General features: G+C 39.7%; 1 protein-coding gene across 1 annotated transcript in view; it reads left to right on the top strand.

Annotated features, from left to right (window-relative positions):
• Nucleotides 1–435: 435 nt before the first annotated feature.
• The window catches only part of MRPS9 (mitochondrial ribosomal protein S9), a 44,915-nt gene continuing 26,629 nt past the window's right edge, over nucleotides 436–18,721 (top strand). The window contains exons 1-2 of the mRNA XM_081198560.1: nucleotides 436–594; nucleotides 10,072–10,251. Of these exons, the coding sequence (XP_081054686.1) occupies nucleotides 505–594; nucleotides 10,072–10,251 (270 nt within the window). The 5' untranslated portion in view covers nucleotides 436–504. The remainder of the gene's footprint in view (nucleotides 595–10,071; nucleotides 10,252–18,721) is intronic.

The raw sequence follows: 18,721 nt of genomic DNA, 5'->3' as shown, positions 1-18,721 counted from the left end.
ACTACTGAAGATCTAGTCGGTTGTCCATAGATGTCCCTTAATAATGCTGACTATCCTACGGTTGGGATACACAGCAGCCACTCATTATTTTTCTTCTAAACATCTGGCAACTGCGGACAATCCTGAAAAAATAGCAGCCTTTCCTCCTTCCTCGGGGTTTTGCGGCTCTCCGGGGTTCAAAACAGAAACAGGCAAGCAAAATATATGTACGCTGCTGCTCCCCTTCCCACTCAGACTTATGTTGCACGCGCCGCTACATAACTATTAATGGCTTTGCCGCTTGACAGCTCGAGAGTCACATGACTCCTCCTGAGGGCGGAGCGTCCTTTCTCCTTCCCTCCAACACTCCCCCCGCCCCCTCGCCGCGTTTTGCGGCCAATCAGGCGCGACGTCTCCGCCGTCGTGCTGCTGCGTGTGCGACAGTTGGAGGTCCGCTGAACGGAATACGGCAGATAGGGGAGGGGTCTCTCTCTGTCTGCCCCGCCCTCCTCTCCCTTAGCAAATATGGTAGTGGCGGCGGTTGGGCGCGTGCTGCTCGGGAGCCATGCGTGGAGCGGGGCGGTGAGGACGGGGAAGCGGTTGGCGGGGCCGAAGGTAAGAGAGAAGGGAGGGAGGAAGAGAGAGAGAGAGAGCGCGCGCGGGGAGGGGGGGGAGGGGATATGATTAGCCGCTTACGTAAAGAGCTGCCGGTTTCTGAGCGCTCGGCTGCGCATGCGCTGTGTTTTCTCTCCCATCCCACTCCCCCCCCCACCAAGTCCCATGTGAGGTAACTTCAGTCCCCGAAATCTTTGCTTCCTCAATGTTCAGAAAACGTTGCTCCGTAGCCCAAATCGCTTCTCTGCCTTCCCACCTTTCAATAGGGTTATGTGGCATGGCTGTGAAATCCCTGCGGTTGTACTTTGGCATTGAAGTCACTGCTCTCTCTACACAGACACACTGATACACACACTATATGTATGTGTATATATTATATACATATATATATATATATATACACACACACACACATTGTGTATGTGTACATACACACATATACATATATATATATATATATATATATATATACCATATATATATATATGTATATGTATGTATATGTATGTATATAGTCATACCTCATGTTTCGTTAGGTTCATGTTGCGTCTTTTAGGCTTGCGAACGTGGCAAGTGTATATTTCCGGGTTTTTCCACATGCGCAGAAACGTTCTGCGCACTTCGCACATGCGCAGAAGCACTATCGTGCTCCGCGCTTGCGCAGAAGTGCCGCTCTAGTTGAGGAGGTTTCGGGGTGCGAACGGCACCCCAGAACGGATCGTGTCCGCAGCTAGAGGTACCACTGTACACCCAGTCGGATGGGCGGGGTAAAAATAAATTATTCTTTACACACACACATACACATACATGGCTTCTGTGCTGTTAGGATAGGAGTTGGGTCTGCAGTCACATCTGGAAGACCATACGCCTCCCACGCCCATCATATTTTTATTTACAAATGTTGTGTAAATAAGGGATCCCTGTATTATTATTTTTTGTGCTGTGGAGCAACTTCTTCTTTATTTTATTTTATTTATACTTTTCAGATATATACATTTCCCTGATTTGACAGTCATTTTGACATTTTAAAACTTGACTTCCTTCCCCCATCTTTCTGCGGTTCCTTAAATTTATTTTTAATATCTTACGCATATCCAAATTAACTTATTTATTCACCTTCTTTAAATATATCCTCTTATGTAGCTGTAGGTTATTACAATAAGGATTATCGCAAGTGATTCCTGTAATTGTGCATTGCAACAATGTAAAATGATGAAATGCAATTAAACCATATAGGCTCATGCTAATGAGAGGAGGGTCACAGGCAGAAATGACACAGGTGAAGTTTGATCACTTTTTGACGATGTATTTAATAAATAATAATAATCCAACAACACTTGGATTCAGGAAAACTATTCTCAGTCCTAAATCAGGAGGGTTTGTGTGGTATAATGGGTAGGGTGTTGGATTATGACCAGAGAGACCCAGGTTCAAATCCCTGCCTAGCGATGAGCTCACTGGGCCACTGTCCTAATCTGCAAACCAAATGTTTTTTTTTTTTTTTTACATAAAATATTTATTAAGAATTTAAACAATAAAACACCATTCACATACACAACCCAAAAAAGAGAAAACACCATCACCGTCATTCAGTAAAGAAAGAAAGAAAGAAAAAAGAAACGAAAAAAGATATACAAAAAAAGACAAAGGACAAAAAATCATAAAAAAGGACATGAAAAATAGTTCAGTTTCATGAATAAAGTTTCCATAACCCTCTTTTCTGACTCCCTCACATCTCCCTTTTCTGTGTTCCCATTTACAAAATCTTATTCAGCAATGCTTCACCTTCTCTCAAAACTTATTTTAAATTATACGTTTCAGCTATTATGTCTCCAATTTTTCCCTTTGTTATCAAATATTTAAGCTTGACATAATATTATTCAAATTTCGCCTTTGTTCTTATAAATCAATTATTTCCATACTCCTTTCAGCTATGTCACTAATGCCATATTATCTTTATATCCTGCATCATTCTAACATTCATACAATTTACAATACTTTTGCAAATAGTCCTTAAATTTCTTCCAGTCCTCTTCCACTATCTCTTCTCCCAGGTCTCGGATTCTGCCAGTCATTTCTGCCAGTTCCATGTAGTCTATCAGTTGCATCTGCCATTCTTCCAGGGTGGGTGCAAACCAAATGTTTTTAAGGTATAAGGGCAAAGGTGTGTGCATGTTTAGCCCTGATTTAACTGGAAGAAGAATAAGGAGGGGAAACCATCATGAATCATAATGAATAATAAATGTGGTGGTTCTGTTTGTGAATATGTCTCAACTGTTTGAGTATACTTTGCTTCCAACTACAGATAAATTCTCAGCTGGGCTCTCCCATCAACCAGTTTCAGTTTTGCATAGTTCAACTGCCACCACACCGTTCCCTAGCAGGGTCAGGAGCCCCCTAGATCTAAAAAAAATTTAACTAATTAATGAATTATACCACCCTCTACCCGCAGGTCTCAGGGTGGTTCACAGAATAAAATCAAAATACAGTGGTACCTTGGGTTACATGCGCTTCAGGTTACATACGCTTCAGGTTACAGACTCCTCTAACCCAGAAATAGTGCTTCAGGTTAAGAACTTTGCTTCAGGATGAGAACAGAAATCGTACCACGGTGGCAGCAGGAGGCCCCATTAGCTAAAGTGGTGCTTCAGGTTAAGAACAGTTTCAGGTTAAGTACAGACCTCCGGAACAAATTAAGTACTTAACCCGAGGTACCACTGTATAAAACCATCAAATGCATAATCAAAATAGAAACAACAACCCAATAACCCCTCCCTCCCAAAACCCCCCCCACCACATTTTAAAAGGGCATAGGATCCATAAATCAACAAGCTGATTTGAGAAGAAAGTAGGGAAGAGTTGTAGGAGAGGAATCCCCAATAAGGTTCACACAAGAGCTATAACTAAACAACCAAATGGGTTTCCAGTAGTTATATGCAAAGGGTAAAGGTAAGGATAGAAAGTATAACCAAGAGTGGTCTCTTGAAAAAAGACTGAGTGCTGCCCTTCCAGTATAATAGGGCTTGTCCTGGATCTGCTGGCTCCTTTGAAAGCCGCCGCCACCACCTAGCCTTGCCAATTTCCAAAACAAGCTACCGTATTTTTTGCTCTATAACACGCACCCGACCATAAGATGCACGTAGTTTTTAGAGAAGGAAAATCCGTAGGCATGCCATCCGTAGGCATTCCCTCCATAACACGCACAGACATTTCCCCTTACTTTTTAGGAGGAAAAAAGTGAGTGTTATGGTGCAAAAAATACGGTAACTGCAGTTGAGAGCTGTGTTCTTCTCGTTTCCAGTCTATGTTGTAGAGGGAGCTTCCTTCTTGACAGGCAGCTCCTAAGGCCAAGCTCTCAAGCCTGCCAGAGTACTTCATTGCAACAGAGGAAGCATTTAATTGGAGCTATTGAGACATCTTTTTCTTTGGTTGGGGCTTTCTTAAATACAGGCTTCTGTCTCTTGTAACTGAAAAAGCAGGGGGGGACACCCATTTCAGGTTGCAGAAGGTGCAAGTGCAGGTCATGCCATTGCTCACCTGCACACCTGCTCCACTAGGCAGAGGAGAAGCCAGAATTATACCGCAAAGTACCAAGACCAAGTTTAGAAGCCAACTTTCCTTTGCTGCAATATATGGCGTCTATACAGCACAGAATAAACCTGGTTATCATTATGCAAAAAGGACTTGGGATAATCCAAGGTGTGAGACAGGAGGGCCTGTACTTGTATAGGGCACAATTGAACAACATGTATCATTATTTACAAAAATCACATTGCACAAAATAACAGCAATGAAAAACTATCTACTGTGTTAAAGATACGGGAATGTAATGAAGCCCACTATTTCACCTGATTTTAAATCAGACTTTGACATTTGATGCTGGAAAAACAACCTAATTAGATAGAAAGATTAATAAAAACCTGAAATATGATCAATTACTCAACAATTAAAAACTATTTGCATCCCGAGAATTTATTATGGTTTAAATACTTCATATACACTGTTGTTACATGACGTTTAAGAGATTCTTAAGAGATTTAAAATAATTTTATATTTAATAGGTTCTTAAGAGATTTAACAGTTTGAGGAGACTGTCCTAAAAAAGATAAAAATTGACTGTTTTGAATTTATTTTGTGAAACAGAGGTATGATTGTGAATGAGAACAGGTTGAGGATTACATGACTAAATGGGTGCGGGATACTGGAAATATGATCCCCATGGAAATCAGGAAATTGCTACAGCTCATTCTTTTTGTTAAATCAAACTATAAGAGAAAACTGCTTCAAAGTAATGTCAAGGTGGTATTTAACTTCAGTTGTACTAAGTGTGATGAATTAGGATAAGGAAGTTACTCACAATAACAATAACAGTTAGATGTTAATTTTGTAAATTTCTATGTTGTGAGTTCTTCTACTCTTGTTACTAAATTACACTTCAATCCGAAGAGAATATTTAGACTACAACTAATCTAGAGATGATCATTGCAGCAAGGATGTTGTTTTCCCAGAAACTGAAAACTCACCTATTGCCTCCTCAAATTAGAGACAGGATAAATAAGCTTTGGAAATTGGCTGTGATGTCAAAATTAAAATATTACTTAATATTGAAATAAACAGGATATGGACAAAACAATCTTTTTAAAGTTTGGTCCCCATTTTTACTGAATTGTCAAAGAAATTCTTGTCCCCCAACATTTCAGTATAGTTTTATATGTTTTAAGTTACGTATTAATGATAATGTAATTGTTCTGCTTAAAAATGATTTAAGAAGCTATATTATTTGAAATGTATGTTCAGAAGGATTGATAATGTTATTAATAGCATTATTGTTATCAGTATACTTCTCTTGTTGCGTTCTATGGCGCAAAAATGAGATGCTACTGTTCAGCCATTGCACAGCAAGTTCCCCCACCCTTACACGTGGGTGCTGAGGTGCTAGTGGAGAGCAGCCATGGGCAATATCAGGAAAATTGATGAAATGTAACAGTTCGCAAGGATGGGCTCTCCCAGTTTGCTACATGAAATGTTGCAGCCGTGTTCTGGTTTGAATTTAAACATTTAAGAACTCCTTAAGCTGGCAAATGGAATGTAACTCAGTACGTATTTCCCCTTGCTTGCTTTATTTAATTAATTTCTGTCCCAGAGCAGGGTCACCTAATGAAACAGAAACTTGTTGCATGCTGCTGTTGTATCACGTGGCCAACACTAAAATTCTCAGCATAGTAGTACCTAACTGTTCCTGCAAACACCACAATCAATACTGTCTGCACCTCCTCACAAGCCCTCCCTACCAAAAGCATCAACAAAGATATGAGCTTTTAACTGGTAGCTAAAACCAAATAAAATTGTTGTCCATCCCATTTGAGGTGGGTGGGAGGGAATTCCAAAACTCAAGTGCCACCACAGAAAGGCCACCACTTGTTTTTTACTTTTTTGTAATATGTATAGGCTTATATTGGTAGGATCTGTCTTATATTGAATCAGTCCATTGGTCCATCTAACTCAGTATTTAATAAAAATAATAATAATAATAAAATTTTATTTATATCCCACCCTCCCCAGCCAAAGCCGGGCTCAGAGCGGCTAACAACAATAAAAGTAACACAGCATTCTAAAATCAATTCATTTTAAAATCAGTTCAAAATCAAATTAATGGCAACCATTGGGCTAGAGTTCTGTGAGGATTACGAAAAGAGGGGGTCAGACTTTGCCTTGGCCAAAGGCCTGGTGGAACAGCTCTGTCTTGCAGGCCCTGCGGAAAGATGTTTGTCTGGGCTTTCTAACAGTGGGTCTCCAGGTGTCTTCACCAGCCTTACCTGGAGATGCCAGGGACTGATGCATGCAAAGCAGATGCTCTCCCACTCTGACTCTTCCCCCACTTAGATTTTGATTAATACAATTATGCCTTACATTAATGAATGGGTGCTTACAAATCTAGGAGCCATAACAATGCTCAAGACAATGCATTATACAAAACTGTACTACCAGGATGAACAGACGGGACACTGATCTTCAGTTGGTGGACTAGGACTTACTACTGGGTTGTGACTTGACCTAAAGTAGATTGCAACAGCAGTACTACCATCATACCAATATAGCCATATCCTAGGATTGCCACACGTCCGGATTTTCCTGGACATTACTGGGATTTCGGGGGGGGGCGCGGATTTCCGAAAGGCAGTGCTTTGTCCTGGATCTCAGGAGTCAATTGAAAAATCTTGGGTTTTGGCTCAAAAAAGCTCAACAACTTTGGGGTTTGTCTAAAAAAAAGCACAGCTACGCTGCTGATTTTCAACATAATTACCTGCAAATAATTAAGTAAACATCTCTTACTGTAAAATCCTATACTTGTCTACTCAAAAATAAGCCTCTTTGAGTTTGCTTCTGTTTGACTAAAAATTAATGTGTGTAGGTGGTTCCCTGTGTGGACAATTCACCTACAGGGGTCGGGTCTAAAAGCATGTGTGTGTATGACAGAGACAGAGCACTCTTTCTTGCCTATTCACCAGCTTCTAACAGTTTCAGTCTAGCTGGTGGAGCCTGTAGGGGGGAGCCACAGTTTATGCAAAATCTGCCTTGTGAAGGCAGATTGATCATCCTGCTAATGCTCTGCTTATATATTTCTAAGTAATGCAAATATTACAAATACACCATAAACCTCCAGTGCCCTTCTCATCCAAATCCCTGGTGTTCTGCCTCTTGAACACCTCATATCTTGGAACTAGGGAGCACATGACAATACTTAAAAGTAGCTGGGCAGGCTAATGTATTTATCTGTCATGGATGAAAAATACTATCCAGGTTAAAAGAGAAAAGCCAAGAAATCACTTTTCCCAGTACCATTTTCTATTCCTGGAAAGTGGGAAGAGCCCTGCCTCCCTAGGACTCATCATTGTCCTTGTTTCTGCAGTGGTTTTTAGGCCTTGAAAGCTCATACTTAACTACATAAAAGGTGACTGGGATATCACCAAAGAACTGCTCTTGTGTTGCATCAGGAGAGGATGCCATTGGTTCTATACCTGGGGCTTGCTTTTTATGACAGAGTGCTACTGGTAAGGGGTAATACAAGGAATTAAAGGAAGGACTCTTTATTTCTTTTGGCATGAGACCTTCGTTTGTTGCTGTTGAAAGGCCTGGATAGTTCAGATGGTTAGAGCGTGTTGCTGATAACACCAAAGTTGCAGCTTCAATGCCCATATGGGACAGCTGCATATTCTTGTGTTGTGGGGCATTGGACTAGATGATCCTTAGGGTCACTCCCAACTCTTAAAATTTTATGATTCTATGAAAGGCTATGGAAAATATTTCATATCTGAATTCAGCACTTCAGATATTGGACAGCAAAAAAGGCATCTCTTTCTTTGCCAGAAACTTTAGCTTGTGACTTGTTGGGAATAGGCTCTCTTTTGAAATCCTTGGGACTTTCTTTTGGGTAGATCTGTATAGCTAGACATGCAAGGCACAGAACTCAAACTGAAGTAAGAATATGTGTCACATTGTAGCCTAAAAGATTTGACCACTAGATGGCTAACTCCTTAAACTGCTCTCTAGCAAAACTGTTGAGTAGATCTACAAGATTTCACCTTCCAACTTCTTTTCCACACTCCCATTTCTTTTTCTTGTTTCTTTCCAGGGAGTCAACTCCAGTAATCTGTTTATGGAATAATTAGACTGCTGAGAAGCTTTGTTAATATGAACACAGGACAAATAAAGTAGTGCATAAGGATGGCTCTTTGCCAAGCTTGAGCCATTACTGCTTTGCCAGTGATTCTTCTGTTCCTTTGGCAGAGTGCTTGATTGAAATTACAGTTGTCTTACCCACTGATTATCTTGGTAAAAGAAAAACAAATCTGTCTAGCCATATCTTACAGGATTCCATAAAAGCCAGAAGATAACTGTCTTTTGGACCATTGTTTTGAGCAGAAATTGTATTCGCTAGTAGGCATTGATGGCAATCGCACTAGGGTTTTAAGAGGGAGGAAGTAAATTGCTCAGCCAAAACTGTCAGCCAGGCTTTTTAAATGGGCTGTCTTAGTCAATATGGTAGGCAAATATGCTAAAAAGCTTGGAGTCCTCATAATCTAAAGTTTTAAGAATTGGTCAACATTTACCAAGAACGGTGTAGAATTTCTTTAAAAATAAGTGTTTGCACGCATGCGTTCAATACAGTATAGGGTACTAAGACTGTAGTCTTGTAAATTAGTTACACTGAGTTCAGTGAGACTTATTCCAAGTAAAGGTGCTTATGAAATGCAACCTTAATATATTTTCAGTGCACTCAAGAAATATATATTTCTATCATCATTTTTTTTACATTTGTTAGCTAACACATGAAAGAGGATGTGAGCCAGATTGGATTTGAGTGTGTGAAATTTGGCCTCTTGGATGTCCTGAGTTTCACTCGCTTCTGAAAAACCAGGTGCATGAAAATATTGAAAATTAAGTAACCTGTTTTACTGAAGGTTTAGGCACATAGAATTCTAGAGGAGCGGACTCTCTTTACAGCTCCTTTTCTCTTCCTTCTTCCCATCCCACCCCTGTTTTATTTGCCAACACTTACCATAAGTGACCTAGACCTATCTTCCACCTTCTTTGTCTGTGTGCTTGCCAAAATATCATAGGAACACTTTACCTGATAAGTTATATTAGATGGGGATATGTAAATAAAATACGTCTTGTATGTTTAAAGGCAGGCATTTTGAAAAACAAACGATTGCTTGCTTCATTGTGACATCTGTCTCAGAAAACCAAGTTTCTTGGAAAACAATAGCCCCTAATGAGAATTTATTTACAGAGCAGATGCCAGATATTTACAGAGCAATAATTAATCTTGCCACGTCACTTCTTTTCTAGAATAGGGCTTTTCTTCTTCTTCATCTTCTTCTTCTAGAATAGGGATGTGCCCCTGCAGATGCTACTGGGCTATAAGTCCCATCATCTCTCCTGCTGGCCGATACTGGTGGGAATTGGAATCCAACATCTGGAGGATCACAAGTTTCCTACCACTATTTTAGAGCTTTATGTTTGAAAGGAACAATGGAATTTCACTCAGTTCATATTAATCACAAGCCCCAGATCCCTGGAAGTGTTCCAGTAGTATTTAATTGGAAAATCAAGTGGATTGTCTTATGTTAACATGTATTAAATTTTTAAATGTATTGGAGTTTAAGATGCATTTTAGCTCCACAGCAATAGCCCTGTGAGATGGGTTATGCAGATGGGACAGTATAATTTACCCAATAATTCAAGTGAGCTCACATCTGTATATGTGTTTTTCTACAGTTATATCCTGCCTATCTATCTTCTGTCAGTGAAATAAAGGTAGCATAAAAAGAGTTCCCTGGTAGTGTCTCAACCAGGCACTGAGGAGTCCAGACTGTCTTAGCTTTGGCACGGTTGCCGTATTCTGTGCCTTGATATAATATCCATGCTGTCCCTTTTATTTTGAGGTTTGTGATCTGTGTTTCCCTTCCCTAGACATTAAGACTGATCTGCACTACCACAACAGTGCAGAGGAAAAATGTTGCTGCTTCAGGACCTGAAAAGTACACAGAAGCTTTTATCAAAAAACAGACTGAAGATTTCAACATAGGAAAGAGACATTTAGCCAACATGATGGGAGAAGATCCAGAAACTTTTACCCAAGAGGATATTGATGTAAGTATGGTTGCTCAGTTGGAGAAGTAATTTACTGCAGGGTTTCAGAATTGAAAGCTCTTTGCTTCAGCATGAGCCCCTCAGCTCTCCGTGAATTTTAATCGAACTGTCAGCGTACAAGCGAATGCTACTATACATAGAAAACATTGCAACTGTGGCTCTGAATAGAGATTCTACCCCTACTACTGTGCGAGGTCAGACATCACACTGCAGAACTCTATACTATACCTTGCTAAAGCACAGCAGGTTCTTTTTAAAACTACTAATGGATAATCCCCTTGATCTGAGGTCGTAAGAACCACTATCAAGGTTTATATAGCATTTGGAAGCATTTACCCGTAATTTGACCTGCTGGGTATACTTATGCTGGGGTTTCATGTATGATACTATAACAGCTAGCATTGCAAGTGACCTTTTTCAACACTTAGGGCCAACACTTGGGTTGCAACTCTGCATGCTTAGTTTGGAGCAAGACCTACAGGAGGTTATTCAGAGTAAACATGCCTGTTCCGCTTTTGATTTGTGACTTCAAGTACATATTTGACATTGAGCTTTAATTCTTTCTGGTTGCCCCTGTGTTAGGTGCTTTGCTGATCAAATAAAATAAAATAAAAATTGTTGGAACTAATATTTCCTTCTTCCCTCCAATCTAATCTCTCCCACCCCACCACATTCTACCCTGTGTTATTTTTTTGATGGTATGGCACAAAATGTCCGCAGTTGTGAGCCATTGCAGTTTAATGTAACTTCCACATAAGGAAGCAGAATGTCTCTGAATACTGGGTGCTGCAACGAGCAAGATGGAAGCACATTGACTTACCTACAAATGTTGAAAAGCAGGCTGTGTAGGTGGCCATGTTAAAAACAAAATATTGCACAACTGTTCTGATCTAGCAGGGCAATTTTAATTCTCCTTGTTGTTTCAGTTTTAAAAAATAGTCTTATCTTCCCTTTTGGTCCTATCCTTTTTCCTGATTCTTTCCAGAATGGCACATGCACCTTGCTGGTTGGTTCTACAGTGTACAGCCAAAAGCTCTTGTGCTACTGGGACAAAGGGAGAGATTTATAATATGCCACCCCCCCCAGTGCAAATTTATTTATTAGACTGGTTCAAATTTTGACCTCCACATTGCATGCCTCAGCATGAAGCCATGTTTATATGGAGTTGCATTGATCTCTGAGCAGCTTTGATGTAAAGGCACACACTAGAGAGTCTGTGTCAGCATTAAAAACCTTATGATAAGCAAGTCAGTTCTTTAAGCTTGAATTACTTGCATTTCCTCATGTTTATTAACTTCGTTAAGGCTAACAGACCAATTCAATGCTTGTTGACCTCCCCTGAGATTGAAGGGAGATGGTTAAGATTTGGGGCACAAGCTCATGGCACAGATTTGGCTCTGGTCAATTGAAAATGGTGGGTGATTCTGTAAGCCCAGTGCCAAAAAATCTGGGACTCAAGACTCCTGTGCTACTCCTAACAATGCTGCTGGTTCAAAACACATACTGGGGTGCTTTTCTCTCTGATCCTAGGTAGCATGTGCCACAGCAGCCAGGAGGTGTTATTGATGTAGCCCAAACAAGTCAATGATGACTCCAACATTCTTTCTGCAGAAAGGAAGACTGGCTTGGAAATGAGGGTATAACAACTAATACGTAGGATGGAGAAGCTTTGATTTACACTAGCCAGGGGCAGTTACTCCAATTCATCCTGCAGTGGGAAATTTCAGCAGCTCAGACATAGTGATTGCCAGCATCCCTATCTGAATGCTGGGACTGGTAAAAATCAAAACAGAAAGTGTTACTTTCCCTTGTGTATTTGCAAAAACGGGATGAAGCAGTGGGCAAGAATGAGGCAGTTTAACTCATTCCTTGCCTGCTTTCTTCCCTCAGTCCCCTAACTTGGTTGCCTGCCTCTACCTCCCACCTTTGTAAGGGATAAGTTCTGATCTTGAAATCAGGCCAAGGAAAAAGCATTTGAGGAAGAGATCATTCATTCATTCATTCATTTTGCAGGGAGGAGGCATAGGTAGAGTGTGGAACTCTTTGCTCTTTTCTCTGCAAAAAATGATCTCCCCACCACGCTGCTGCTTTTATATGTATTTACTAGTGCCTTGTGTTTTAGAACACAGCTTGCCTCCAAACAGCCTAGTTAGATAGACTCTTAAACTCACACATGCCAGTTCTTCCCCAGCAGTTCCTTCCAATAATATTAGATGCTTTAAGGAGGGAAAAGTCACCTGACACTATATTGAGCCTTAATATGACATAATCTTAAGATCCTGAACCAAACCCCAACCTTGTGGCCAAGAAACACAGGAGGTTTTAGATACAACTTTGTGAATCAGGCGTTAGGCCCAAGTCTAGTTTATTGCAAACTACCTCCTCAAGAAAACTTTTCCTCGAGAAAAATTAGGTATATCCTGAAAAATCTCATTTTCTCCTTCTTGCAGATGTCAAGTATAAGACCAGTTCAACACGTTATCTTTTTTAAAAAAAGAGAAGACAACAAAGAACAACATTTTACTTAGCAAAGCATAGTACTTGTAATGCTTGTTCAAATAACATCAGGTGTTGTAAATACTTAGGCTGTATAACAGTGTCTGCTATGCATAATTAAATTTCTGTTATAAAAATATAAAAGCCGCTTAGCACTGGCAGCAGAATTATCAGGCTTTACACTTGGAATGGTAATAATTCCTTCTGATGAGTACTTATGCATCTCCTGTCGTCTACTGTTAATCAGTGTGTGTCGTACATTTCCAAAGTAGACATCCTAGGGTTCTTTTTCTTACTGGCATTTTGGATGTGTGTGTTTTGAAACAAGTCATACAGAGAAATATGTTAACGGGGTTGTCATTGCGTTCACGAGATTTTTTTTGCACAGAGTAGTGCTTTCCTGGTGGTTTTATTTTTCGGAAATAAAAAGTTAAGCTATAAATTACAACTGTGTGTCTTGGGGAGAGGCGGGGGGACTCCAGTAAATTGATATATAACTCTGCAGAAGTCTACCAATTGCTTTTTAATTGGTATTATAGACCGTGCTCTGAAATCCGGATGTTTTATTCTCCTATGTGTGAATATGCAGTATGAAGTTTCTCTAATTGATTCGCTTTGCCCATTCCATTTGATGTATCATTTTTCACAATATTTCATAATTTGTGCTCATTTCTAATGAACAGAGTCGTTAGGACAGGCATGTCTAAGTACAACTGACAGCTAACATTAGGTGCCAGATGCAGTTTATAAAGCTATGTAGAACTGTAGAGAACAGTTTAAATAAATTAGCACCTGTACATTAGTCTCACTTGCTGGTAATTTATAAGCGAATCAGTAGAGATGACATTTAGGTAAGTCATTGATCAAGTTAACAGCTGCATACCCGCTGCCCAGCTGGGATACCTAATTAATAGAGATTGCAGTCCTGACCTAGTGCTTTTCCCTGGGTTGAGAATGTAATCCTTTTATTTTGTGATTTCATTTTTAATGTATGGTGCAAACATACCTTAGCTTTGAACAGTTGGATGATATTAACATATAACCATTCAAAAAAAGGTAGCCCAACCAGTACCCAAGCCAACTTGGAATGATATTTTATGATCCATTAAATGCAGTCACATCATCCTGTTATTTATTTTGGACCTCTGTTGAAGACGGCTTCCTTGTTCAAAGCTTGATAAAGAAAGGTGAGAGTTGTTGGTATATGGGAGCGCTAAATAAGTTGGTGGGTATGGTAAGCCAAACGTCTGGATTGTACTGATTTGCAGACTGCCTGTAGCATTTCATGGAATCATAGAATTGTAGAGTTGGAAGAGACCACAAGGTTCATCTAGTCCAGTCCCCTTTTCGCCCATTGTGGGGCTAGAACCCACAACCTCATGCATATTGACCTAATGTCTAATGCATAAATGTAAAGCAAATGTTTTAAGAAACGAACTTCATTGACAAAAGGCATTTGCCTTTTTCCAAGAGGCAGAGCAGCGTAGTTCTCTCTGACGAATAATTTTATTGCGTAAAGCATATTTATTAAAAGGATTAAAAGGTGTAGGGAAAGCTTCCCTTGCTCCAAAAGAACATGTCTCTCCCCTGCCCCCCCCCTTTTTTGCTGCAAATCTACCAAGGGGGAGGTTTATGATACCTTGATTCTTATTACAAAATATAAAGTAGCTGTAGGTTGCTTTTGAATGGAGTTGGAAGAAAGTTGGAGGAGATGTTATAAAGCCTGTCAGCTAGAAAAGAATAAAACATCAGTTGAGAGACTCTTATAAGAAAGCAGGAAAATACTTAAATTTTTTATATATCGCCTATACATTTGGCTGGTAACATAACATCATTTTTTATACCCAGTTCTAAATAAAAAAATACTGGGGTTCATGCAGTTATGTCATGATATCACCTGGAAACAGAACATCATACCTAGTTTGTATTTGAAAACGAATTTTGTGTCTTCCTCTTGATAACATTTTCTTGAAGCCAAAGTATCTATTTTCTTTGCATGTGAGGCTATAGTAATTCCTGCTTCTTTCAGGGTCCATCAGAACATGTGATTGCAGCTCACTTAAAAAAGGGTGCCAAAGTCTACATTAATTTTATCCTTAACGTTTATCCAGAGTAACGTTTTTGTGTAATTTGGGTCCTGAATGTATGGGAATATATCACCTCCGCAGCAGTTTTACCTTACCTATTCATCTTTCTTTTCTGCTCATATTTGACTTGGCATGTATAGGTCCATTTCTCGAGATCCGCTTCAGCTCAATGTTCAGCATAGCATAAGCTGCTGTCTCCCCACCCCAATATCAAATTGGAATATAAATAATAATTATAAAGGAACACATTTTAATGAAACAAATCAAACACAAATTAGATGAGTACATATTACTAACTTTACAATAAAATAATATTGGGTCATTTAGAATTCTATAGCCCACCTTCAGACTTAAGATAAACTCTGCTGCTTGCACATTTTCCAAAGAAGAGACAGACAAGTAAAAAACAATCAGATTAATCAAAACTGAAAAACTGTGTTGCCATAGTTGCATACGAATCAAACTATTTTTTTTTTTAAATTGTGACTAGTATTGAATACATATGCGTTAAACATTTGGTAATTAATATTTTCAAGACACCTGTAATTTGGACTGGATGATTTCTTTCAGCTTCTTTAGTTGCTTGAACAGAATTATTTGAATGGTAGTCAACTAAGCCGTACTCAGTGTAGGCTGTTTCAATTTGTGTTAGCTGCCTTGAGTTCCAATGTGAGGAAAGGGTAGGATATAAATAAATAAAGTAATAAAATAAGAGAAATTACTGAACAAAGACTAAGTTAGGTCCATTAACAATAATAATATCTATTATTTATTTATACTCCACCCATCTTGCTCGGTTGCCCCGGCCACATTAATGGCAGTGGGATTACTTTGAGTAAATCTTAGTTGAATGCCACACCTTTTCTTTAAAGTCTCAATTAAAAAATAAATTAGAACTTTTTGGTGGAGAAGAAATGAGAGGTGAGTCATCAGGAGTTTGTTTCTTTTTCATAGAAGGAACAGACTTAAAAGTGTTATTTGTAAAGTGATGGTATGCATTGGTCAGCTCACCAGCACTGCTCTAGTAGTTTCAGGTTACTTTTTGGCACCTGTCTGCTACTGAAGTGCCGGCCTCTAACCTTGGCACAGGCACAGCGTATTTTGTCTCTTAGGACCCTAAGACACTTGGAGAAATACATGGGCCTCCAAAGATTTTCATCATATCAATACTGAACCACATTTGTAAAACAAAGCACCTTCTTAACTTGCGCTTGTGTGCCACAGTTTCTCTCTGATTTCATTCAGCATCAGTATCTTGCATTGCACCAAAGATCACAACTGAGGCTGCCCTGAGTTTAAGGAGTTAGCTGTGGTGAGCTGCTTCTGTAAAGCATGGTCTTCATATATACAGATGTCCACAAGAAATCAGGCTTTCTGCTGTGATTTTAAAAAACAAAAAAGTGTTGTGGTCTGAGGGCACCAATTGCAGTAGCTTTGCTGAAGCTAAGCTTCACCAGTGACTGGACTGCTTAAGTACCTTGGGCTTCATGACGAAACGACATGAATGAAAACATTAGAATTTTCATTGGAAGCCACATATTAAGATGAAAAGAGGTGTGGATCTGTAGAACAGTAACGGGGTTCTGACTTAAGATTTCAGCATCCTAATAGCACTGAGTCCTGATGTTGGCACATACTAGAGCAAGTTTTCTTATTCTAGCATTGCACAGTAAGTCACCTTTAGGTTGTTGTCCTTTAGAGTGCCATATGTTTGCATGCTAGATATGAGCAGCACTAGCAGCTGGATCTTCCTGTGCCTGCAGTCTAGATGAACATGTCCTCCTTGCTATCTCAGATCACCCCAAAAGTATTTTAAGGTTGCAGGTTAGCTCAGGATGAGCATGATAATTTTATTCTTTGAGCCCCATGTTGGGCAAAAGATTCCTGCATTGCAGAGGGGTTTGGACTAGATGACCCTCCTCTTCCCTTCCAACTCTACCATTCTATGATAAACCAACAGAAAGTTTTGCTGTTGTCGAATCTTTTTGATAGAAAATTTATTGGAAATTCCTTACTTGGAATTGCATGCACATGTGAATCCATTTTAGCCATTTGGTTTCAGTTCAGATTTTCAATGAGGGTCGAAGTGGATCTCTTACCATTCAGTGATGTGGGAATGCCACCAAGAAAGAAGCAGATCCTTGAAAAGTCTTGTGCAGAGCACTCATAGTTTGTGCTCATCATTGCCTTTGCCTCGTTTTCTACCTCTTTAGCATGTACACAGGCAATATTCTGTTCTACTTTAATTACAGATATGTAACAGTCAGTGTTTATGCTCTTGTAGCTGAAATTATTGTTTGAATCATCAAGCAGAAGCTGGCACTGAAGAGACTACTTAATAAGTATACATAGTCGGTCCCAGTATTCCATAATATATTCTTTTGATATGTTATTTTATATGGTGTTTAATATCCGTTGGCTTGCAGTGGGTTTTTCTATTGTCATTATAATTAATCCCCATTTGTTCACAAATGAATGTTCACCTACTCTGTATATGTACAATATCCCCATTGACTAACAAATGGGAATTCATCAAGTCACTAAGAGAATCAAAATACCATTCCAGAAAATCAAGTTAATCCTTTCTGTTTGCTGCTGAATTCTCAGAATTTCTGTTTGGAATGCCAATAGGGTATTAATAAAGTAATAGGTGAGGTCTTTATACACTCCACGCATATTAAGTGGGTTGATAGCGTTGACAAACCAATCTGTGTCCACAGAAAATATTATCAGTGTGTAATAGCCTTGAGTTAATGTAACCAGCAATACAACACAATTCTTCAGAGAGAGAAATATTAACTGCAGACTTCTTCTCATTGTAGACAAATTCTGCTTGCACTAGTATTTCTTTATGCAACAGTTCAAGGTTCAGAATCATAATGAATTTTATATAATTTTATGTAACCTCTGTGCTACGTTGTATCGCAGGTATGCTATATTAGATAGCTTTAAAATTATTAAGATGTCATACTGGATATCTTCCTGGCACACCAATGTAAACACATTAGACCAACTCAGAGCTTCATGCACTCTGCTGACATGGAGCTCAGAGCTATTACGGACTTCCTTGTTTGCTGAAAAGTTGGAAATAGCACTTGCAAGCGCTTTCACCTGCAGCCTGAACCAAGTGGGAAAAATGCATGCACGTGCATCAGACCTTATGCAGACTTGAGGTGTCACAGAGTTGGAGCTATTTTCTTACAAGTTGTTCTCAATGGGTTGGATCTAAACTGTTTGTGGATAGAACTCACTGGCAAAACCCACCTCCCACTCTTCATCTGGAGCCTCCACTGGTTCTGTGTGTCCTCCATGAAAAGACAATGTCTTTCCTATTTAAGGATGGGTGTCTGGACACAACACAGTGAAATGAGGTACTTCTTTCCAGAAGCACACACGCCAGTCTCTGAGCGGTGCGAGATTCCAGGGGTTCCTGGCGCTTACCCAGGATTTGGTTTCCTTGGAATGAGGGATAGCTGATACTGTGGTGTCTTTAAGATATAAGGTTTATTTACCTAAGCTTATGATGGAGGGGCTCACAGCATTAACATCCCAAGAGGGTCTTGCTTCTCTCATAGCTGCAGGCTTGGATTCAAACAGGAACCAGGCATGGTTCTGTCTCTCCCAGCTGCCTGGCCTGCAGAAGCTAGAAGCTTCTTGCTTCTAGCTCGAACACACAAATCCCAGCCCTGGCCTTTGCCTTTCTAACTACCAGTGAGTTGAGGGAGGGGGCTTGTCTGGCACAGAGCCACTTCCTTTGTTACCTTAATGGCCCATCCTTACTTAGATTTTAACCCTTGCTGGGTCCAGGAATTAGAAGGGACTGAGGCATATAGCCTCCCTCCCGCCCTGCAACTCACAACAATGCAAATCATAAAATTGGTGATGAT

Source organism: Podarcis bocagei, assembly GCF_964188305.1.
Source record: "Podarcis bocagei genome assembly, chromosome: 6".
Classification (NCBI taxonomy): Eukaryota; Metazoa; Chordata; class Lepidosauria; order Squamata; family Lacertidae; genus Podarcis; species Podarcis bocagei.
Note: the sequence above shows the minus strand (reverse complement) of the source record. Positions and strands in the feature narration are given on the sequence as shown.